The sequence below is a fragment of the Desmodus rotundus genome, chromosome 4 (assembly GCF_022682495.2).
Source record: "Desmodus rotundus isolate HL8 chromosome 4, HLdesRot8A.1, whole genome shotgun sequence".
Classification (NCBI taxonomy): Eukaryota; Metazoa; Chordata; class Mammalia; order Chiroptera; family Phyllostomidae; genus Desmodus; species Desmodus rotundus.
Window position 1 is genome coordinate 146,180,563 of NC_071390.1, and position 25,899 is coordinate 146,206,461.

The following is a 25,899-nucleotide window of genomic DNA, read 5'->3' on the forward strand; positions in this document are numbered from 1 at the left end:
TTTTAGCAATTTAAAGCTTTTTTTGTATGAGAATAGATACAACTAATTAAAATTTTCAAAGAAATGGAAGGAAATATGCATTTTAACATAATTTTATTCCTCTAGTTTTGAAAAAGCTTATCATTTGTCTCTGGCTCTAAAAATAATACAGCTCATTGCAAAGAATGCTGAAAAGAAAAATATACATAATAAAAGATTACCCATAATCTCATTACCCAAAATCACCTTTTATAATAAGTTCTTCTCTAGATTTTTATTTCTACACAAATAGGTATATGCATACTTATGAAAAGGCATTACAGGCAGTTTTACAGCTTTTTTTCCCATTTAACAGCATATCATAAATTTATTTCTATATCAATAACTAGGGAATGGAAAGTCTTTGCTTGGGATGTAGAGTCAGATTATCTGGGTTAGAATTGTTCCAATACTTACTAGCTGTATGACTTTGAACATGCCACTGAATCTATCTAAATTCTTGCTGTCTTAATTAAATAGGAAGTATAATAGTAACTTATGTTTATGGTTGTTAAATGAGGATTAAATGATAATATAAGTAAAGCACACAGTAGGAAACCTGGCAAACAGGGAGAACCTATTTAATTTGTTTACTCAAAAAATGTTTACTTAGCATCTACTTTGTGATTGCTGCTGCACTGAGCTACAGAATTGAATAAAGTAGACAAAAATTAATATAAAGAAAAAGTCTCTTGCCACATAGAACTTATGTTTTAGTTGGAGAGTGTGGTATAGTAAAAAATAAATATTTAATCTTTATTCCCAGTTCTTAGCCCAGAGTTTCTAAGACCCTTGGAATTTAGTGACAGGAGTGTCATTATTCATAAGGAGTCCTTTTGAGATCACTCCTGGATTTATGCTAATAAAGTCACTTAGGGTGGGGTTTCTAGAAAGCATCAGGGCTAGGTTGGTCATCAGAAAGACCTAGTGATTAGAGTGGAAACTGTCAGCTCTAACTTCTGGGAGGGAGGGCGGGCTAGCCTGAACATTGAGCTCTTTGAAGACTTTTCACAATGAAAATCAATGCAGAGATTTACAGTGCAGGAGAATGGTACACTTTGGATCCATAGATGAACTCCTTTTAAAGTGTTAAGAACTCAAGGGTGTAAGAGAGCAAGTTAGGTGACAAATGGGGACAAGAGGGAATAAATAGTGCAAAGACCTTCAGATGAGGATCTGCCAAGTGTATTCTAGGAACAGCAAGGAGCCAGTGGAGTTGGAGGATGAAGGTGAGCATAGCAGTGGATAAAAGGTAATCAACACCCATGGATGCCTCTGTCTTTATGACTTGGGCTTTTAAGTGAGATGAGAAGCAATTGGAAAGTTTTGAACAGAGGAGTGATGGATCTAACTTTGGCTCTCTTAGAGCACATGCAGGGAGAGCCGTTAGGAAGCTATTACAAAAATCCATGGATGGGTAATGGTGACCAAGAACAGGATGGTGCAGTGGTGAGGTTGAGAAGTATCAAATTCTGGACATGTGCTTACTTTTTAAAATGTCTTTGAACTATTTCATTTTGTGGTGGTACATACTACTTAATATCAACTTCCATCATTTTCTAGGTTACAGTACCTCTGAGTCATCTCATCAATGCCTTCCATTCACCAAAAAGCACATCTTCTGTCAGTGCATCAGTTTCTCAAAGCCAGCATCGAGATGTGGTTCCTGAGCATGAGGCTCCCAGCAATGAGGTAATAGGTTTTACTCTGGTTGTGTGAGAAAGCATTTTGATTTAGTATGTTGTAAATATGTTTGAAGCATTTTTCTATGTTTAGCTTTTGTAATAAGGTGATTTCTGTTATCAGCTTAATCTTTATGATTAAGGATGTCTAATTCTGGCTTTATTGTACAGATAGGAAAGTTATTGTTTTATTCTTTAATACTTTATTAAAAAATTTCATATAGCAGTAGATTTGGTATTCACTTCCAGGTTACTACTTGTGTGATACCATTCAGGTTTTCTTTTGTTTTGCTCCAACAGTAGCAGTGAACCCATAGTTACTGACCATGTTTGCCTGCCAAATCTCGGGGAGGCTAGAATAGTAAAAGTTACCATCTGCTGCCTGATAGGAGTTTTCAGTGTAATTGAACAACTAGAATATAAGTATCTGCAAGTGAATTGTACAAGCTGCGAAATCAGTATTGGTCTAGGATTTAGGGAATTCCTGCCCTGGGAACCCTTGTGTTTACAAGATTCATTAGTAAGATGGTTGCTTATAGCTCAGATACATTTTTTTAAAAAAATAGAAAACAGTATAGTCCGTAGGCAGGTTTCCCAAAGCCTGTTTTATCACTAAATAGCTTATATTCTTAGTTCTGGTATCAGGGACTATGGCAAAGGACTGTAGAAGAAAAGTTGAAAGTTTACTTTTGGGGGAGTGATTGTTGGGTCAGTCTTAAGATAAAATAGTTTTTTAAAGATTTAATTTATTTTTTTAGTGAGGGGAAAGGAGGAAGAGAGGGAGAGAAACAGATTGGTTGCCTCTCGCACACCCCGAACTGGGGACCTGGCCCACAACCCAGGCATGTGCCCTGATCCTGAATCAAACCAGCGTGTTTTCAGTTCACAAGCTGAAGCTCAATCCACTAAGCCACACCAGCCAGGGTTTAAGATAAAATTTTAATTGGATGAAAATTTGTCTTTGTCATCTTTATGCTTTCCTTTTATACTGTTTACCCAATTCCTGTTGCCTCTTTCTGTAGGCATTCCATTGTTTTTCTAGTGTCCTGACACCCTTCCTCAAATTATGCTCCAAGAGAGCTTTCCTAAAATTATCAAAATTGCTACATGCAGCAAAGTCATTTTAGAAATTTTGAAAAATATGTACATGGAAGAAATGAAATTCACTTGGGAACCTATTCCTCAGAGATAACGCTAACATTTTGTGTCTTCATGTCTTTTTTTTTATACTTTTATATTTTATAATTGGATCATACTTCAGTGCTGACTTAGAGTCACATTTTGTTCATTTAATAGTCTTACAAACTTTTTATGCCATACATTTCCCAAATTTTTAATGACTATATAGAGCCTTCATTATATGAAATCCCATTGTTGGATATTGTTTTCAATTTTTTGTTGATTTTACCATTGTGTTGCTAAATCTTGGACTGTTTCATCAACTGAAATTGCTAGGTCAGTAGTGAAGTACATTTTTGGGGGCTTGAAAAGTAACTAAATTCTAGAAGCCAGTGTTAAGACCAAAGGTCTCAAATATAGAATTGGTGTTCTTACCCTCTGATGATACCTTCATTAGTCCTGTTGTTTGTCTTTAATGAGTGCTTGTTATTGCTTCACAAACATTTTCATTCTTAAGCATCCTATCTCATCTCTGCTCTCACCTCCTTTGCTACATGGTGACTTTGCTTTCATCAAGTCTTACACGTTCAAATACCCACAACACAAGCAAAAATATTTTCCTTTTAACTTCCTTCAAGCTACTAACTTCCTATTCTCTGCTTTCAGACATCTTGAAAAAATAGTCTTAATGTCTTTCCTTTATTTTTTAAAGATTTTATTTATTTTTAGATAGAGGGGAAGGGAGGGAAAAAGAGAGGGAAACATTGATGTGGGAGAGAAAGATTGGTTGCCTCTTGCATGCCCCCAACTGGGGAGCTGGCCCGCAACCTGATATGCCCTGACTGGGAATCGAACCGGGACCTTTCAGTTCACAGGTCAGCACTCAATCCACTGAGCCACATCAGCCAGGGCTAGTCTGAATTTCTAACTGTACACTAGTCTCACCTTATCAGTGGAGGAGTACGTTCCAAGGTCCCCATTGAGTGTGTGGAATTGTGGATAGTGCTTAACCATATACACATATACTATGTTTTTCCTATACATACATACCTATAATAGTTTTATTTATAAACTAGGCACAGTAAGGGATTAACAACAATAACTAATATAAAATTGAACAGTTATAACAATAGGCTGTGATAAAGTTATATGACTGTGGTCACTTATTCCAAGTAGTCCCTGCTGAAATCTTCCAACAGGCTCAATGCTTTCTGGTGCAACACATTCCTGTTAGTTGGGACTTGGTTTTTGTGCATGTCTTCCACTAACAAATTTAATGCCTTTTCCATCTTAACTAAGCACTTATGCACTGCGGATGTATCTTTGTCAATCTGAGATAGGACAACAAAGCTAGCATGAATTTTTTTCCCTTCACAATTTCAGATAGAAGATTCATACTTAATGTAGATCTTAGCAACCTCAGCTTACAATTTTTTCCTGTTCTTAAGTCAAGAACTTTCCCTTTGTCACTTAAAGCAAGTACTTTATGGATTTTTCTTTGACATGTCTGAATTGCCAGGATCACTACTTTTGTGCTTTGGGGCCATTGTGTATTAAGTAAAAGAAGGGTGACTTGAACATATGACAATCCATCTGATAACCAAAAGTACAGTCTTGGATCTGGTGACCAAGAGGGCTACTAAGTGACTAACTGGTAGGGAGAGTATTCAGTATGGAGACATTAGACAGGGATGATTCATGGCCCCAGGCCTGACAGAGCAGACAGCACAAGATTTCATCATGCTACTCAGAACAGCACACAATGTAAAGTTTACGAATTGTTTATTTCTGTCATTTTCCATGTGATATTTTCATTCACACTGCATCCTGTCGTAGTTTGGTTACCACTTTCACCATTTTTTAGACCTATTTTTGCTAAAGTCAGCATTGACTTCCTTAGTGTTAAATTCAGGCCTCTTTTAAAATGCACATCTTTTTCAGTTTTTCTTAGCATTTGATCTTGCTGAGCATGTACTACTTCCAACATATTTTCTTGGATTGAGGGATAGTACATTGATGATAACTTTTTTCTTCTTGTTTCACTGGCCTTTTTTTATTGCCAACTCCTTAAATATGCTATGTATTTATCCTTAATCTAATTTTCATTCTACACAGTCTCTCAGGTTATGTAATCCACTTTTATATCTTCACTTAACATCTATTTATATGTATATGCTGATAACTCCCAAATATATCTCCAACCCTAGCGTCTCTCTAAAGTTTTCAAGCAATTTAGATAGTGGCTTATTAAATTACCCCTTGGGATAGGCTCAAGGGACTTCAAAATTAAGGTGTCCAAAACTGAGCCACTCCCTCATATTCCATTGTATTTGATCTTACAGTGGTTTTAGCCTCTCTTTATCAGTCTGGGTCCAATCATGAACAAGAAACCACGTAGTCATTTGAACTGTAAGTGTAATATAAAAAGTGAAAGTGTAATATAAAATAGATTTTTTAGTTTAATGTTTTAAAAATTGTTTTTATAGGGGATTGGAATAACTAGGGATTGGCTAATAGTAAGTAAAGAAAACTCCCAAATTTATAGGACATACACATTTATGGAGCAGCCGATGCTCCTGTGGTTTAAGTAGAGCTTCCCAGGAAGAGTTCTCTACCCCCAGGTCAAGGTTTTGACCTTGTTGGAGAGGACATGGCCTTGGCTCACTGAATGGCAAAGAAGAAGTTACTATGGTGCCACGCAAGCTGAACGTGATGGAAATCTATGCTATAAAGTACTAGGGAGAGCTGTTCATGGGATGTATGTTACTGGAGAAGCTGCTGGGTACTGCTGGCCACTGCATTGCCAGAGCCTGGCTTTGAAGAAGAAGCTGCAGAGGTAGCAGGAGCCAATCAATGCTGGAGAAACCTTGGGGTGGTGCAGACCAGAGCCTTGAGCACACCTGAACCAGAAACAAAAACTTTCCTCCTACAGTGTCTCCAGTGCCCTTTACTGACAAAGCAAAAACATTTAAAGGGCCCAGATCCTTGTTGGTAGAACCAACAAAAGGGATGTAAAGGAAAGAGACAACAAATCAATAACCAGCACATCCTTCCAGAACCGTCTCAGTTCCTACATTCTGTTGGTTTCTTCAAATGTCTTTTGTCTATGATTTGCTATGTCCATCCTTCTAAGACTAAGCTTAAGTCAAGCTCATGCCTTTTTTCTCTTGCCTTCTCTCATCCAGTTTATCATCTTTATCTTCTATTTTCTTCCTATAAAACAAAACTAACCATATTATCTATAGAATTAAATGCAAATAAGGCTCCTTACAATTTGGCCATATCCTATCCTTTTTTTCCCTTTCATCACTAAACTTTTTACTTGTCCCTTTCATCACTAAACTTTTTACTATATCTCAGACATTCCAGGCCCTTTGATGACTTTTTGTTTGCCCCTTCTCCAAGGCTTTCGTCATCATTTTTCAAAGTAGGTATTACCTCAGTGAAGCCTCCTATGGCTTAGGACATTAGTTGCTCTGTGTTCTGTGTTCTCTCACTACTTTTTGAAACCATCTCTGTAATAGCAGTTACTGTGTGTGATAATTACGATGTTTATATGTTCCATATTTTTCTTTACAGTTCCTAGGACCTGATACCCAATGAGTGAGGGTAGTAATTTTATGTCTTCGTTTAAGTCTCCATTTTCCTTTTGAAGTCTGTATTATAAATAGACTTTTAGGCCTCCCATTTTAAAAGATAACTTTTGAATTTTGTAGTCTTTCTGTTTTCATTATAATAATGTGCTTTATATTGTATAGTTTTTAATAATTTAAAAGGCACTTTTAAATATTTTATTTTGGCTTACCCCTTCCCTCCAGTGGGCAGTGCAGTTGTTGTTGGAGGGGCAGGTGAGCCTGGAGATCAGTGGTCTTGGGCACCTTTATACTGCCTGGGCAGGATAATGCTGTGAGGCTGGCTCTATGCGTAGCACGGAGGGACTATGTGCACCCTGGGTGTCTTCATGCGGCACAGGTGCTGGTCCCAGGGCAGCAGCTGTGATCCTTGGGGTCTGCTGGTTTCTCCATGTTGTGGAAGGGATTAGATGTTGTAACTGGCTCTTTAGAAAACCCTGCTTAGCTAAAGCTTTAAGAGGGTCTCTTCGACTTCCGTCTCCTTTCATAGTCACTTCTGAAGGTACTTGAGAAAAATGATGTGACAGTTCTTATCAGAAGCATCGTTGGAAACATAATCTCTGTGAAGAAAGTGGCCCTTTTTCCCTTTTGCAAAGGAGACATTCTCAAATTCCAAGTATCAGCCAAGACCCCAATTACCCTGAAAGCTGCTAATAACAAGAAAGGAAAGAAATTTAGCTCTGGCACAGTGACTTGGTTGGAGTGTCATCTACACGTAAAGTTTGTGGGTTCAATTGATTGATGTTTCTCTCTGCTACTGATGTTTTTCTCTTTTTCTCACTCTCTCAAATTAATAAACATATCCTTGGGTGAGAATTTTTTAAAAAAGGAAAGAAAGGACATTTTGTTTCCTGATATGGTCATTCTTGCCTTTGGATACTTTTGCCACACCATTCACATTGGTAAAGAGGGCCAAGGATGATCTCTTTGGAGATACTTCCTTTCTTTAGAGGAACTATGAGCTTTTTACCTGGAAACCAGGAGAAAGCATGCTGGAATCAGTTCTCTGGGCGTATCGAGTCCTTCCAGGCCAACAGCACCTCAGACTGTGTTCACAGAAACACCCTCTCCTGTGCTCAAAGATGTCATCTCTCCTGACCATGGAGGATCCCAAGCACTCATGTTGCCGTTATTGTTACTGGTGACATTTAATTCCAAACAGGAGACCTTTGGTCCAGCAAAGCTGCCCAGCCTTAGCTGTGAGCCTCTTATGGAGGAAAATGCTCCGGAGAAAAGCAGTCTGTTGGAGAACAGGACAGTCCATCAGGAAATGTCTTGTGGGGCTCCATTGGGTCTGCAGGGATGTACACCCAGGACGGGGACAGCCATTCCTCCAGCCTTTCAGAATAGTACCCTGGCTGCCCTGCTAAGGACATGTTTGACCATCCCACCCCATGCGAGCTGTCAAGGGTAAGACTAAAATCAGAGGAGTCTTCTGATCTGATGGGCTCCTTCCCTTGGGCCCTTATTTCTGGATGAGGTGCTGAATGTTCTGGATGAAAATATGTATAAGGATGTTTCCAGCAATTCCTTTGGGGTAAAGGTATCCAAGCCAAAACCAAAACCAAACAAACAAAACCACAGTCAAAGAGAAGAGCTTCACTGGCTATATTTGCAATTGTTATGGGTTTTCTAGAATAACGTTTCTACAAAGTATTTTTTTTTTTTTAATTTACCTGGTATGCCCTGTTTGCAAAAACAGGTTAAAAAAATAAAAAACAGAAAAAGGAAAAAAAAAAGATCTGTCCTGGAAAAAGAGGAAGTAAGTCAGTCAGAACCGATTTTCGCCAGGCCTGGCTGGTGTTGAGCTCACATGTGTCATTTGTAGACACATAAGAAATCTGGCTGGGCCAGGATGGGCACAAGCTATGAAGTGCTGCTGCATGAGTCACATTGAGGAACTTGATAATGCTCCAGCACTCTCTGAGCAAGAGAAGTCAATATTTAACACCTAAGCCTTTTTTCTAGACTCTTTTCTGTATTCTATTGTTTGGCTTATATCAATTCTTCAGTGTTAAAAACTTTTCTCATTTCACATTTAAATAATTTTATGAGTTTTGCAGATTTTCGTGTAGCTTTTATATATATCCCTTATATTGATATTGCAAAATTTTGACTGTCAGCTACATGTTGGTAAGACAAGCAAAGTATAACTGTAGCTAAGTTAATTTTGAAGTTAAAATATATTTTTATGTGCCTTTGACTTTTTATTGCAGACTCTGCGTTTTGTAGATACTACATCAAATGTCATCATTTGACTTGTTTTTATTGCAGTTCCATACATAGTAAGCTATTATGTGTATATTTTTTCTTTTTTTCATCTGTAATACTTTTCACAGTAACCAACAATAGATTGTAAAGTATAAGGCACAGGTAACTCATGACACTTCTGCAGAGACTGTGAGCTCTTCCACATAATGTTCTTTGTAAATATGAGTATTTTAGTACAATAACATACTTGGTGGTACATAGGTACTTCATCCAACATATTAAAGAATATTCTGTCCTGGCTGGTGTGGCTCAGTGGATTGAGTGCCAGCCTGTGAACAAAGAGTCATGGGTTCAATTCCCGGTCAGGACACATGCCTGGGTTGCGGGCCCAGGTCCCTTGTAGGGGCTGCACGAGAGGCAAGCATACATTGATGTTTCTCTCCCTCTCTTTCTCCTTCCCTTTCCCTCTTTCTAAGAATAAATAGATAAAACCTTTTAAAAAAAAGAAAAAATACTCTAAAATGAAAAAAATTTTTTTGTCATGATGCCTTTAAATATTTTACTGTGTAGGAGAGGAGATGTAGATGAGCAAGGCGTTAGCTCTTCCATTGATCTGTACTGTCTTGTGAAACAGGCAGGACATATTTCATGGTTATTTTACTAATGAGCAAATGGATTCTGAGAATATGAATCACCTGTTACAAAGCTCATTAAGTGACAAACCCCTGGACGTCATTCTAGTACTATAGAATTCATGAATCTAACTTTTCATAAATTATAAAAAGTTGATACTTGTTCTGTTTATTTTTGCTCTCTTGAAGTTCTAGCTGTTTGGGGCTTATAATTGTTACCTGTCTTTAGTGTCTCTCAGTCAGCTCATGTGGATAATAAAATAATTCACCTCTATCTGTAGTCATGTTAGAACTGTTTTAGGTAAGTATAGTGTGTGGTTTTCAAACATTTTTTACTTTGTTTAGTTTCCCCCATAGTGGAAGTTAGATATGGGTAACCACAGAACCTCTCAGCTCGAAGAAGGATCTCTGCAGTGAAGCCAGAGCAGTGAGATACCCAGTGGTAGCAGAGCATACCCTTTATTTGTCAAATGGGTTTTTCAGGGCAGTAGAGACTGGAGGGTGCTTTAAAGCTCTAAGGACTGGTGATGATACCACTGGGAATGTATTTTTTTTCAATCTTGGTCAAACGTCACATGACTGACCTCAGGAAAACCGGAAGTATAAAAATATTTTCATCAATTTAAATATTTAAAAAAACAAAGAAGCCAATACATTTGTTAGATTTTTTAAATCCATATTGTTTAAACTGATAAGTACTCTGTAAATTAAATATCTTGATAACATTAATGCTTACTTGGTTGGCTTAATGTTTTACAGCCTGTGCTTAACTTACGGGACCTTGGATTATCTGAATTAAAAATTGGACAGATCGATCAATTGGTAGACCATCTACTTCCTGGATTTTGTAAGGGCAAAAACATTTTTTCACATTGGCATACTTCTCATGTCTCTGCACAGTCCTTCTTTGAAAATAAATATGGTAAGTAATATATTTTTTGTTTTAATTACTTTTAATACTATTCACAATTACAGTAGGTACCATTTATTAACATTTACTGTGTACCAGGTTCTTTGCTGAGTTGTTTCCTTCATTCCTTCATTTCATTTTTTTGGCTAACTTTTTATATTGGAATAACTTTAGATTTACAGAGAAGTTGGAAAGGCAGTACATAGTTCCTGTATACACTTCACCTGGCTTCCCCGCTAATGCTGACTACTTATATAACTATGGTACATTTGTCAAAACTGAGAAATTAACATTTGATGCATTACTTTATTTTTTATTATATATATTTTTTACTTTATAGACTTCACCTAGGTTTTATCAAATAAAAGTTTTAACTTCTCCAAATGAGTAGCTTTCCACTAGGATCCATTTTTTGCTCCAGGATCTAATAGAGCATACTACGTATTTTGGATTCCAGGTAACATACTGCTGATCTCTGAGAATATACTGAAGGAACAGTCACAGTCCCTTTTGTAGAATGTCTACATATTTTCTGGAGACTTTAACAATCTGGAATTATAATAAGTGGACATTTGGTAGAAAGGGATGTCAGGTTTATTAATTTCATTTTGGATGATACTTAAGGAGTGTTAGAGGTTTATCAAAATACTTGTTCTATTGCGACAGAAGAACAGACTCTTCAAATCAGTACAAGTTATAAAAAAAAAAAGCCCAGGAACAAAGGAGTGAGCAAATTTGAATAGTTTTATGTTGAAGGTTTGATTTGAAACTGTACTTTGTATAAACTTAATTCATGTGCTAATTCTGTGTGTGTGTGTGTGTGTGTGTGTTCATGTGAGGGCTGGAAGAGAAAGAATTGAGAAGTGAGAAAAAATGAAAATATTTTGAACTTGGAGCTTAGATGAAAATCTGCTTCTATTTGCTTATCTTTCTTTGTGCTATCTTATCTTCTACCTGAGAGAAGCCCTCAGACTTAGTGCCTGAGAGTGAGGGATAGAATAGGATCAAACTCAGTCCTGCCACTGACTGACTATGGTATTTATTTAATTTCTCTAAGTTGCTGTTTTTCCACATGAGTATGAAGAATAACTATCTCACTTTAGAGGACCAGATAAAACAATTTAAAGTACTTGGGGTCCATAGTAATTGTTCAGTAGGATAAAATTTTTATTGTTACCTTGTTACTATTATTATTTATTACCATTGTTATTGCTCTTCTAATCTTCATATTTACATTTCCTTATAAGGTTGTTTTTCTTACTGCCATCCATTTTCTAGGCTTAGGTAGGCAGAAGTATTAGGAAGGGGTTTCTGACTTCACTCTAGGTGTGTTTTTAGAAGAATTTCTGAATCCTAATTGGGATGTAGGGATAGATGAGAACCATTGTTTTTGTTGTTTCTGTGTACCTTTTCCGATCACGGATGTAAAGTTGGATAAGGCCCATTAGTCAAGAATAAGAGTTAGGAAGGAACACCAGAGTATTCATGGCTTACAGCTATAGAAGGAACTTTCTTTGTTCCAAAGAACTGTGGAAGATTGGAGAGAGCAAGAGAGCAAGTACCTCTGGCTTTACCACGTTGTTCATTAGAGGTTTTTAAATTATTTTTAGGAAATAATGATGCTTTATCTTTTTATGCTCTTAACTAAAAGTAACTTTAGCTTAACATATATGCCTTATTTACACATAAAAGGCAAAACTCATATTTTGGTTTTTTTTAATACTTGGTGAAATTATATTTTACTTGATTTTATATGGTTTGGCAATTAGAACATTTATTATTTTCATTTTCCCTCCAGGTTACATAGATGTATTTAATACTTTGCGTTCCTCTTGCTTGTACAGACAACATTCAAGAACTCTTAAAAGCATTTGTTCAGATCTTCAGTACTGGCCAGGTATGAAGCAACTTTATAAATAAATAAATAAACAAATAAATAAATAAACTTTATTTATTTTGGAAAAAATAGGTGTATTTAATACATTCTGATTTGTTTTTCTTAATGATGCTAATGATTTTAAACATTCTTTTGTAGCTCACAGGAAAACGTACAGGGTATTTGTTATTGATTAGTTTGGGTATGTCTATGTAATTATTTATTTGAAAAATATAAAGTTGCTAAATTTTGAATGTGAGTAACAAGTGCCACAGTAAAATATTTTAGGGTACTTACCTACACCTGCTTCAAAATAATTAAATAAGCACATTTGTATACTTCCCCTCATTTTCAAAATCCAATTGCAAGATAAAAAAAATAAAAAAATGAGAAAGAAGTCAGGGCAAGAGAGAGGGATTTCATCAATGGATCAGAAATTTGAGGACTTTACATGAGTTATAAAGTAGGTGACATCAAATTGATAGCAAAGTTGAATATGTATTGATTCATATTTATTATGATTATATGATAATATATCAGGTACTAGTAATGGGTTTTAGAACTCTGATTAATATCAGAGGTGTGTACTATTTCCAGTGGAACTTTGGAAAAACTCCAAAGTTCAAATCAATAATAGTGGGATCCGGGATGATTGATACAGTAAACAGCTGAACGATTGCCACAAGTGGGCCAGTCATAGAGCAGATACAGCTTTAAAATTTTAGGCTATAATTGGCAAAAACACCTTTGTTATATGGGAGAATGGGTATGTGCATGCAAGTCGAGAGAAGTTTGTCTCTGAATCCTCCTGATTTGAGCATTGATGCCAGAGAGAGAAGGAAGACGGGGGTACTCCAGATTACTTTTGGACTTGAATCATACACTGAAGGTATCCTGCTCAGTCACCATAACACTATGTTTTGTATTCCACATACATTGACCACATCAGTGGATTAGCAAGACTCTCCACATATTTGAGGAAAACTTTTGGCATGAAAGAGAGGCACCAGGTTGGACAGAGACCAGTAATCCTCTGAAGAAATTGTTAATGTAGGAGACAGAAGTATACTTAAGGATGACATATTTTTATAGTTTTATTTTTTCCTTTTTATTGAGTATATTGGGGTGACACTGGTTAATAAAATTATACAGGTTTCAGGTACACAGTTCTACAGTACATCATCTGTATACTGTAAGGATGATATATTTTAAAATATTTATGGAGACGTAAAAACTAACCATGTATTTGGGTATGAAATATATATTCATTTCTCAAAGCATTCATAGCTCAGAGGTCAGGTTCTCTAATCATATAATAAAACAAATCAAATAACAGAAAGAATAGCTAAAAAATAGATATTTTTTTTGTGTTCTGTGACCAAAGAGAAATCTCAAAACTGAAATTACAAACAATTAGTAATGAACCATAATGAAAATCTGCATATCAAAATGTTTGGGTTGAGCTCTGGTTGGTGTGGCTCACTGGATTGAGCACCAGACTGTGAACCAAAGGGTCTCAGGTTTGATTCCCAGTCTAGAGCACATGCCAGGGTTGCGGGCTGAGTCCCTAGTAGGGTGCGCATGAGAGGCAATCACACATTGATGTTTCTCTTCCTTTCTTTCTCCTTTCCTTCTACTCTGTCTAAAAATAAATAAATAATTTAAAAACATATATGTAAAATATATAAAAATAAGAAAATGTTTGGGTTGATGACACACTGATCCTGAAAGTACTGAATCATATGTTAGGAGATGAGGAAGATGGCACACAAATTGTTTAATTTTGAGAGTTTTTTTTTAAATATGAAAAATTAATATGGATAAAACAGACATTAAATGAATATGCCAGCAAGAACATTTTACTTAATTAAACCAAGAACAAGTTTACTCTGAAAAAAATAAACTAGTACAAACAAACCTGATTAAAAGCAATAAGGAAATACAAACAATATCAGAAGTGAAAAGTGGGGGCTGCCACAGATAATGAATATTAAAATATAAGAATGTTCAGAAAGAGAATGACATACTGTATGATTTCACTCATATAAGGAATCTTGAAAAACAAATCAACAAGCAAACAATGCAAAAATTCATAGATCCAGAGAACATATTAGTGGCTACCAGAGAGAAAGAGGGTAGGGCGATGGGCCAAAAGGGGTGAAGGGGGTCGATTGCATGGTGATGGATAGTAACTAGATTTTGAGGGGTGATCACTTTGTGGTATATACAGAAGTCAAATGATACAGTGCACTTGAGACTCATGTAATGAAACTTAAAAAAATTACAAGATAATATTGTATAATTTTATATTATAAATAAAAATGTGTGGAAACAGGTAATTATCCAAGTTATAAATTAGCAAAATGGACCCAGTAAGAGATAAAACAATAACCATAAAATTTGAAAGGTAATAGTTTTTTCTTTTCTAAAGATTTTATATATTTACTTTTCAAAAGAGGAGGGGAGGGAGAAAGAGGAGAGAAACATCGATGTATGGGAGATATATCTCCCAGTTGTCTCTCACATGCCCCCCAACTGGGGACCTGGCCTGCAACCCAGGCATGTGCCCTGACTAGGAATTGAGCTGGTGACCTTTGGTTTTCAATCCACTGAACCACACCAGCCAGGGTGAAAGGTAATAGTTTTAAAGTGTAATTCTTTTGTCCCAAAGGCACTAGGCTCAGGTGGTTTTCTGGCTACATTTTTAAAAAAGATTTTATTTATTTATTTGTAGAAGAGAGAAAGGGAGGGAACATCAATGTGTAGTTGCCTCTCAGGTGATCCTACTGGGGACCTGGCCCACAACCCAGTGATTGAGAATCGAAGTGGGAACACTTTGGTATGCAGGCTGGCGCTCAATGCACTGAGCCACACCAGCCAGGGCTTATTGGCTACATTTTGTTTTCTAGGATTAGGAAAAACTTTTTCAGTAAGGAAAAGATAAAATAGATTTCCCAGTTTATTTCATAAAATGATTGATACTAAAATATTAGCAACAAAAATACAAAGGATCGATTTTGCTAATATGTAGATACAAAAATTCTAAATAATTGTGGAAAAATTTAGAATGTGTTAAGAATTATAATTAAGGAGTAGAAGAAGGAAGTATGTTATCATGTTAATTGATTGGAGAAGAAAAGCAATGCTGTTTCAGTTTATGATTAAAAGGTGTGTGATATAGACTTCTGGCCAAGATGGAGGCATAGGTGGATACACTTTGCCTCCTCGCACTACCAAAAGGACAACAACAAATTTAAAAACAAAAAATAACCATAACTGCCAGAAAATTGAACTGTATGGAAGTCCGGCATCCAAGGAGTTAAAGAAGAAACTTTCATCCAGACCAGTAGGAGGGGCAGGCAGCCGGAGCAGAGGGGACTTGTGGCAAGGCAGTAGCTAGAAGACCAGTGCTGGCAAGGTGGAGGTTGGAGGACCAGGTGAGACAGCGGCTGGTGGAGCGGGCAGCTCCACATTTGTGTGCAGATAAACCAGGAGGACAACTGGGGAGCAAGACAGACTGTGCCATCTAGGGTTCCAGTGTGGGGAAATAAAGCCTCAAAACCTGTGACTGAAAAAAACCTGTGGGGGTTGAGGCGGCAGGAGAAACTCCCAGTCTCACAGGAGAGTACATTGGAGAGACCCACAGGGTCCTAGGACATCTACAAACTCATTCACCTGGGAATCAGCACCAGAAGGGTCCAATTTGCTTGTGGGTATTGGAGGAAGTGACCTGAAAACCAGCAGAGAGGCGAGCCAGCAGCATTATTCCCTCTCTGACCCCTCCCCCACATAAAGTGACACAGTGTTGTGATAGGGGTTGCCTGCCCTGATGAATACCTAAGGCTCCGCCCCTTACTCCATAACAGGTGCACCGAGACAAAAAAATATGGCCCAAATGAAAGAACAGATCAAAGCTCCAGAAAAAAAATACAACTAACTGATAAAGAGATTGACAACCTATCAGATGTAGAGTTCAAAACACTGTTAATCAGGATGCTCACAGAAATCGTTGTGTATGGTGGCAATATAGAGGAAAAAGTGAAGGCAATGAAAAGTGAAATGGAACTAACAGTGAAGGGAAGGAAACGGGCTGAGGTCAACGGTTTGGAGCAGAAGGAAGAAATACTCAACCAGAGCACAATAAAGAAACTGGAACTCAAAAAAAATGAGGAGAGGCTCAGGAACCTCCAGGACAACTTTAAACATTTCAATATAAGAATCATAGGGGTGCCAGAAGGAGACGAGGACAAGCAAGAAATTGAAAACTTATTTGAAAACATAATGAGAGAGAACTTCCCCAACCTTGTAAAGGAAATAGATGTCCAGGAAACTCAGAGAGTCCCAAAGAAGTTGAACTCAAGGATGCACACACTAAGGCACAACATAATTACATTACCCAAGATTAAAGATAAGGAGAGAATCTTAAAAGCAGCAAGAGAAAAGGAGACAGTTACCTACAAAGGAGTTCCCATTAGACTGTCAGCTGATTTCTCAAACGAAACCTTACAGGCAAGAGGAACTGGCAAGAAGTATTCCATGTCATGAAAGGCAAGGGCCTACATCCAAGGTACTTTATCCAGCAAAGCTTTCATTTAGAATGGATGAGCAGATAAAGTGCTTCCCAGAGAAGGTCAAGTTAAAGGAGTTCATTATTACCAAGCCCTTATTATATGAAATGTTAAAGGGACTTACCTAAGAAAAAGATAAAAATACAAACAGGAAAATGACAACAAATTCAACAACCAAACCTAAAAAAAAAACCCAAAATGAACTAAGCAAACTATAACAGGAACAGTTTCACAGAAATGGAGACCACATGGAGGGTTATCATTGGGGAGGGGGAGGGAGAGAGAGAGGGAGGAGAGTAGGGGAAAAGGTACAGGGAATAAAGCATAAATGGTAGGTAGAAAATAGGCAGGGGTTGGTTAAGAATAGTATAGGAAGTGGAGAAGCCAAAGAACCTGTATATATGACCCATGGACATGAACTAAGTTAGGGGAGTGATGGTGGGATGGGGTGCTACAGGGCAGAGGGGAATAAAGGGGAGAAAAAAAACAGGACTATTGTAATAGCATAATCAATAAAATATGTATTTTTAAAAAGTATGTGATATATTTTAATTGCTGTGCTTCCTAAAAATTCTTAGAAAGCTAGAATATAAATTTTAATTTTTGCTAGCCAAGATGGATGCATAGGTAGACATGCTTCTCCTCCTTGTACAACCATAAGAAGGAACACAACTAACCTCAAAATAAGAAACATCCAGAACTTCCAGAAAACAGAACTGTATAGAAGCCCTGCAACCTAGGATTTAAAGAAGAAATATTCATTCAGATGGGTGCGCCAAGATAGGGAGTCAATGTAGCTCTACGTATTACACAGAAACAAACACAGGGAGGCTGCCAAATTGAGGAGACAAAGAAATATGGCCCAAATGAAAGAATGGATCAAAACTCCACAAAAAAAATAAGCTACAAGGAGATAGCCAACCTATCAGATGCAGAGTTCAAAACACTGGTGATCAGGATGCTCAAGAGAACTCGTTGATTATGGCAAATGCATAAGGGAAGAAGTAAAGGCTACACTAAGTGAAATAAAGAAAAATCCACAGGGAACCAACAGTGAAGGGAAAGAAGGAGGTGTTCAAATCAACGATTTGGAACATAAGGAAGTAAACAGTCAACCAGTACAGAATGAAGAAGCAAGGATTTAAAAAATGAGAGAATAAGAAGACCCTGGGACATCTCCAAAAGTGCCATCATCTGTATCATACGGATGTCAGAAGGAGAAGAGGAAGAGCAATAAATTTAAAATTTAGTTGAAAAAATAATGAAAGAAAACTTCTGTATTTTGGTAAAGGGAATATGTAAGTCCAGGAAGCACAGAGAGTCCCAAACAAGTTGGACCGAAAAAGGGCCACACTAAGACACATCATAATTAAAATGCTAGACGTTAAAAGAGAGAAAAGCAGATAGTACAAAGGAGTTCCCATAAGAGTATCAGCTGATTTCTCAAAAGAAACTTTTCAGGCCAGAAGGGACTGGGAGGAAGTATTCAAAGTGATGAAAAGCAAGGATCTACAACCAAGATTAATCTATTAGCAAAGCTATCATTTAGAATGGAGGGGCAGATAAAATGCTTCCCAGACAAGGTAAAGCTAAAGGAGTTCATCATCACCAAGCCCTTATTATATGAAATATTAAAGGGACTTATTTAAGAAAAAGATCAAAACTATGAACAGTAAAATGACAACAAACTCACAACTATCACCACCCTAACCTAAAATACACAAAAACAAAACAAAGCAAACAACTAGAACAAGAAAAGAATCTAAAATATGGAGATCATATGGAGAATTATCAGCTGGGAGGGGAAAGGGAGTGAATGTGGGAAAAGATGCAGTGATTAAGAAGTATAAGTGGCCCTGGCTGGTGTGGCTCAGTGGATCGAGTGCTGGCTTGTGAATGGAAGGGTTGCTGGTTTGATTCCCTGTCTGGGTTGTGGACCAGGTCCCCAGTCGGGGGTGTGCGAGAGGCAACTAATCCATGTATCTCTCACACATTGATCTTTCTTTCCTTCTCTTTCTCCCTCCCTTTCCTTCTCTCTAGTAATAAATAAATAAAATTAAAAAGAAAAAAGTATAATTGGTAGGTACATAATAGGTGCATGTTAAGAACAGTATAGGAAATGGAGAAGCCAGAGAACCTATATGCATCATCTGTGGACATGAACTAAGGGGGGATTGCTGGAGGGAAAGGGGTACCAGGTGGAGGGGGGCAAAGGGGAAAAAACATGGGACAACTGTAATAGTATAATCAGTGAAATATACTTGAAAAAATGTAATATCTTTAGGATATCTATTAGGAACAAGATGTGTAGTGTCCTGTTTTTGTGCAGCATTAATTTGGATGTTCTGTGCAGTGTAATTGAAAAGAAAAAGAAGGTATTTATGTATAAGTTAGCAGAAGGGGAAGAATTGTAAAAAGCATTGATATGATTATTTACCATAATAAGAAAGTCAACTGAAAGGCTACTGAAATAGTAATAGTTCATTACCTTAGTACCGTATGAGATAAATGTATAAAAGTCAATAGCTTTCTTTTATTCTAGTAATAGGTTTTATGTACAGTTTCTTTAAAACCCACTGAATATTTTATTCTCACAATCATGCAACATAATGTATACACACATACATATATGCATAGAAAAGTCCACTGAAGGAAATAAAAGAAGAGCTGAGTAAAATAAAAAGTACCATAGTCCTTTTTGGAAGGACTTAGTGTTATAAAAGTATCAATATACACCCACATTTATCAATTCAGTACAATTCCAATAAAATCCTAAAGACTTGTGAAAATCAAGAAGTTGATTTTAAACTTTGGTATATATAAAAAAATCACTTTCTTTTCTTACATTAAAAGAGAAGTTTCAAATAGGTAAAGGTCTGAAGACAAAAAAATTCAAAGTATTAGATGAAGTCAGTAACTAACTTTAAAATCAGAGTTTGTAGATGGGACTCTAATCAAAACAGTGCAGAAAACTACAAATTAAAAGATAGAGCTACGTCAATTTTACAAATTACTGTATCACTTAATTGAAAGAGAAAAACATTAAATGTTTAAAATATACATAACTAAATGTTAGTATACATGGCATCCAAATTCTAGAAATGAAAATGTGTATAAATGTCTGAGTGGTCAGTTCACTAAAGGATAAAAAAATTCAATAAAAATAAAAATATTTTTCAAACTCTGTACTCTCAATTCTAATCCAAAATGCAGATTAAAACAAGGTACTACTTTTTGTGCATCAGATTTGTAGAAATTAACAAGATTTATATTATACATTGTGAAAAGGCTGTGGAGAAAAGGATCATCATATTCATTGGTAGGCGTATAAATTGATAATAGCCTTATAGAGGGAAATTCCTTCGTGTTAAATCATGTAAACCTTACAGTTTAACTTTTAGGAATTTAGCCTATCTATACTGAAAGATAGTATATACAAGAAAAAAAAAACAGGAAACAGCCTTTTTGGTGTGGCTCAGTGGATTGAGTGCCAGCCTGCAAGCCAAAGAGTCACCAGTTTGATTCCCAGTCAAGGCACATGCCTGGATTGTGGGCTAGGTCCCCAGTTGGGGTGGGTACGTAAGATGTAACCACACATTGATGTTTCTCTCCCTATCTTTCTCCTCTCCTTCCCCTCTGTCTAAAAATAAATGAATAAAATCGTTTTAAAAAAAGAGAGAGGAAACAACTTAATGTGAGGAGTAGGGAAATGGTTGAGTAAATTGCTATGCTTAGATAAAAATTGGAAAACTAAACAGCCAGTAAACTTAATGTACTGTCTGACCTATTTTGATAAATGTCCATAATATAGTAAGTGAAAGAAGACAATTGCAGAAAGTTACATACTATTTTTATAGAAAGAGGTTGTGTTTAAGTACATAGAAGTATATTTACGGAATTACTAACTTACACAGATTACTTATAGGAAACAGGAGTGGGATTTGAGGAATTAGGGAACAGTTACTTATTTGATACTCATCTATGGGTTTTTTAAAAATATTTTTAAATTATCAAAAAAAGTAAAGTTAATTATGTAGATTAAATCTATTTTAATGACAAGCATGTTGAAGTGTCAGGGAAAGACTGTGTTAAAAAACAAGACAAAAACCTAGGATGTACAGATAGGTTGTCAGCATTTTGAATCTTAGGCATTATTCTTTTCTTGTAAAAATTTACAGTGAGAAGTAAATGTGATATTGTTTCATTCAGTTTTTATACAGTCTCGGGGTTTTAAAACGTTGAAATCAAGGACACGACGCTTACAGTCCACCTCTGAAAGATTAGCAGAAACACAGTATATAGCACCATCATTTGTGAAGGTAATTAGACCTTTTTTTGTTTGAAAGAGCAACATTTTCTAATTAATTATTAAAATGAGAACCTTCAGTATCTGATTTCTTTTGTGGGCTGATTGATTTTCTTTCTTTCTTTTTTTTTTTTACTTAAGAGAAAGGATGACTAACCCATGTAACCATAACTGCAACTCTTCTGGGTACAAAACTTGTCTCTCCGTTGGTCTACTAGAAATACTCCCTCTTTTTTCTCCCTACCAACCTATACCTGTTTAGGAGTGGCATCCACTCAAACTAGAAGCCTGCTGATCAACTTTGATTCGTTCATCTTCTCTTTATGCCCACATCCATTAATCACTAATTCCTGTTGATTACTAAAATCCTGTTGATCCAGCCACTTAAATATTTCTTAATCTCTCTTCATTCCCACCCAGTTCTACTGCATAGACAGACTATTAGAGTAATCTAGGCACAAAATGGTTATAGACACTCGTGTAGTCTCCATGCCTTTTAACTTCACTTTAGCCTCCAGACTGTTACTGACCTGTCTAAAATGCATTACATGGAATAATTGTATTCCTTTGCTTCATTTGTCACCTGCCATGGTACACAGAGCATGTCATCATCTGTCCTCTGCATACCATTTTTGTGTTCTCATCTCTCACTGTGTAGTCCCGTCTGTACCCCTTCCCCTCCTCTCTTGGCCTCCTAAAGTCCTGTCATAGGAGATTGCTTGCAGTTCTTCACCACTAAAGGCTCTTGTTTCAGGCTTTTGTCAGTGTCCATGCTAATCATTCCCTGTGGCTAAGATGTCCCATCTCTGTAAGGCCTTCCTTGACTTCTTAGGTAGCATTTATTTTATCACCATACCCAGTACTTCTAACATAATATCAAAACTTTATGTGTCTCTCCTCAGTAGATGGAAAACGTTCAGATCATTGTTCATACATCTTTGCATCTTCAGAATCTACACAGTGCCAAGTGCATGAAATGTGCTCAGTAAACATTTAATATACTAATGAAGTTTTCGTGTAGTACAGTTAAAGGAGTGTGACATCAAGCCCTTAGAACCCTAAGTTGACCTGTTTTCGTTATAGTGTTCTTACAGAATTTCTTTATAGTAATTGATTGATACAGTTATTGGATCCATTATTGGTTTTCTATCCATTGATTAAGTAATACATTATTGAGTTCTAATAAAATTTGTCACATTGACAGTAAAATTAAAAATTCTAGAATTTCATTGAATTTTGTGTAAGTGGTCAGAATGTTTCTGGAGGGTGTTATTACCTGTATGGTCAGTCAATACTGTTGTGTTGTTTGTATATTTAGGGATTTCTTTTGCGAGACAGGGGATCAGATGTTGAGACTTTGGACAAACTCATGAAAACGAAAAACATACCTGAAGCTCACCAAGATGCATTTAAAACTGGTTTTGCAGAGGGTTTTCTGAAAGCTCAAGCACTAACACAAAAAACCAATGGTAAGCTAATTTGACATTCACGTTTGAAGAGAATATCTCAAAGTCATAATCTTACCTTCAAATTATTATGCATAACTTTTCTACTTGTTACCCATCTTCCCATTGGTTATATTCTATTTATTATAACTGAACCTATGTAGAAATGGAAATAACTACTGGTAGGGTGCTGAAAGGGTATCATGGCAATTATGCAAAAGAATGCCAGGTTCCAAAATTGGATATGGTGAAATATGATTCCATCAATAACCTAATGTTAGCATTTCATTGAGCTGTCATTTCTCATTGATATCATCTGATTTAAGGTTTTTTCTTTTTCCTCCAGATTCTCTAAGACGAACTCGTCTGATTCTCTTTGTTTTGCTGCTATTTGGCATTTATGGACTCTTAAAAAACCCATTTTTATCTGGTAAAGGCTCTTTTAATGTATCTGACATTAATTTAAAAAAATCTTTTATATTCTCATTTCTTTTTCATAGTCTAGTTAAGACTTAGAGAAAAAACATTAATGTTCATAGTCTAGGATCTAGGCCTTTCATTCCTAAGTCAAGACTTCTCAAATTGGGTCACTTTGAGGTTGTTTTTTTTTACATTAAAGTAGAAAAGTTTTAATCTCTTATAATTGTGTACCATCTGCCATGTCAGAGGACTTGTTATATTTACATTGTTTTGTGGATTACAAGAAAAGTTTCTTCAGGCACTATAAAATTCAAATTTGACCCGTTTTGAGAAAATGATGTTTCCATGAAAGTTCCATGGATCATGTTAGAGTGAAAATGTTATTTCATCTGCTAGTAGTGGTTGGTTTTCTAGATTTTTAGAAAGTAATACCTGTCCAATTATTAAATTAAAAAACATTTAGCAGAATTTTATAATAGCACAAAGTGAAATAGATGTCTATTTTAAAGACAAGTTAATAAATCAACTTTATTTAAAAATTAATATATATAAATTGTGTCCTGTACTTTTTCAGTTTGCCAGTCTAAAATGAAGTAATAATAAGCCAGCAGAGTTGCGCAGCGGAAGCGTGCTGGGCCCATAAAATGAAGTAATAATGTGAGGTTTAAGTGATTCTAATTGCTTTTTCAACTGCCATTTAATTTTTACCCCGTGTTCTGTACTCTCTTTTTGATATTTTGAGAGAAAACAGCTAAGGTACAATTAAGAACATCTGTTGACTTGGATCAGGACTTCACCCCAGAACTTACATATAGCCCAAGATAGTTAAAAATTTTTGTGTGGCATGAAACCTAAGATGAGGTTTTAACATAACAGGAATAGTTTTTATATCTAGATTCACCATCTCTTCTATTCCTTCTATTTTCAAAAAGACCCAGTATAGGGATGATAGAGTAATATTGGTTGTTGGTAGAGGGGATGGTATGCGCTCTGATTATTCTTTTGTTTTTTGCTTGATGTCTTATATTAAGCAAAATATATATTACAGTATGACATTCGCTGCCTTTGGGAAATTACTGTAGTTTTTTATTAGGTCCAAGTGTTCCTGCTGCAAATTTATATGGATTATTTATTAAGTCCATCTACCTGCATCTTTAAAAAAGTGATTTAGTGGACTAAACCAATTAGTGTCTGTTCTAGAATTACTGTTTTAAATTGCTCTTCCAACTTGTATGTTCTTTTTTCCTTAATCCTCACCAAGGATGTGTTTATTAATTTTAGAGAGGAAGGAAGGGAGAGACAGAGAAACATTGATGTGAAGGAGAAACATCAATTGCTTGCCTCCTGTATGCACTCCAACCAGGGATCAAACCCACAATCTAGTTATGTGCCCTGACCAGGAATTGAATCTGCAACCTTTTGGTGTATGGGACAGTGCTCCAACCAGCTGAGCCACCTGGCCAGGGCCTGACTTGTATATTTTGATATCTTAAACGTCTTGTTAAATACATGGTTACTATATTTTTTCCTACTCATTTTTGGCTTTTATATTTCAATCTATTTTAAAGACCATATTATTGACTTATTCTGAGGAATTAGAAATTCATCAGTTTACTCATTAATAGCTCTAGTATGGAAGTTTACTCGAGGGGGAGAAATTTAAGAAAGCTTTTTGTTCCCTGTAGTTGATTAGTTTGTTCCCTGTAGTTGATTGGTTTGTTCCCCGTAATTGACCTCAAATATTTTACTGTCCTAGTAAACTTTTTCTGTCTTTCTTATACTTAGATGTCATTACTCATATATCATCTAAGGGCAAATAATAATAGTTGTCAGAGGAAGAAGTACATTTGAAAAGTGGAACTGGTGACCTTATTTTTTGTTAATGCCAGTGTCAGTTTTGTATGCTAGGATAAGGGAAAATATTTCAGAGAGTAGCTGCCCGACCAGTTGTGTGAGGATAACTAAAGGTGATTGTTAAAAATGCAAACTCTATAGTGCCCTTTTCCTGTACGTACAGAAGTTCAGTGCCATGGCCCGAAAACCTGCATTAACACATTCCCCAAGTGATTTATAAGGACATTGGAGTCTGAGAACCAGTGGTTTAACATTTCTGTTACTAGTTATTACAAGGAGAAGAGAAATATAATTCTTAGTTTTAATTGGAAAAATACGAAGATGTCATTTTAATGTGAGTCATTTATTCCTTGAATGTGGTCTAGAAATCCAGAAGACCTAGTTTCTATTTCTCACTCTGATAATGTATGTGAAGTTATGTATTTAATTTTTCTGGGCTTTCTTGCATCTGAAAAAATAAGGTGGTTGGAGTTTTATGAATCTATCCAATATATAAACATTTTCTTTCCTTTAGTCCGTTTCCGGACAACAACGGGGCTTGATTCTGCAGTAGATCCTGTCCAGATGAAAAATGTCACCTTTGAGCATGTTAAAGGAGTAAGTTAAAAAGTTTCCCTTGACCTCTTCAAACATTAACTGTATAAGGTCAATATGTGATTCTAAAGGTGTGGTTAATAGAAAATATATGTATTGGTCTTTGCTACCATTTCCTGGTGCAGAACTCCTAACACTCATAATTTCCTAAGTGATGGGAGTGCTGGGAGCATCTTTTGTTCAACTATTTGGTCTTTGACCACTATTCCTGACACAGAGCTTCTAAATTCCTTGGAATTTCCTGGGCGATGCAGAGTGTGTTCTGTTCTAAGTAGGTGTCTGTCAGTGGGCTTCTGGATAGCTGTAGGATGGTGACTGGTTACAAGAAAGACTAAACCTTCATTAGAAGCTTGGAACTTTCTGCCCTACCTCACATTCTCTGTAGAAGAGAAAGGGACTGGTAATGGAGTTAATGATTGTACTTACATGATGAAGCCTCCATAAAAACCCTACTAGTTAGGGTTCAGGAAGCTTCCAGGTGAACGTGTGGTAGTGCTGAGAAAGTAGTGTATTCATAGAGGGCATGGAGGTTCTTACTGATCTTGCTGTATCTTCAGTAAATAAAATGGATGAATGCTAGTTCATAGCCAGTTAATGAAATTATCGGTTTGACAGATATGACAGATATTTAA

The 25,899-nt window shown here is 36.3% G+C and overlaps 1 protein-coding gene and 1 pseudogene across 1 annotated transcript in view; both read left to right on the forward strand.

Moving 5' to 3' along the window:
• Positions 1-25,899, forward strand: part of YME1L1 (YME1 like 1 ATPase) — a 65,134-nt gene that overhangs the window by 6,777 nt on the left and 32,458 nt on the right. Inside the window, exons 2-8 of the mRNA XM_024576690.4 lie at positions 1,582-1,710; positions 10,054-10,216; positions 12,003-12,101; positions 20,858-20,967; positions 22,273-22,423; positions 22,746-22,829; positions 25,188-25,270. Coding sequence (XP_024432458.2) covers positions 1,582-1,710; positions 10,054-10,216; positions 12,003-12,101; positions 20,858-20,967; positions 22,273-22,423; positions 22,746-22,829; positions 25,188-25,270 — 819 coding nt within the window. The remainder of the gene's footprint in view (positions 1-1,581; positions 1,711-10,053; positions 10,217-12,002; positions 12,102-20,857; positions 20,968-22,272; positions 22,424-22,745; positions 22,830-25,187; positions 25,271-25,899) is intronic.
• On the forward strand, positions 5,508-8,097 carry LOC112319443 (cdc42 effector protein 3-like; annotated as a pseudogene).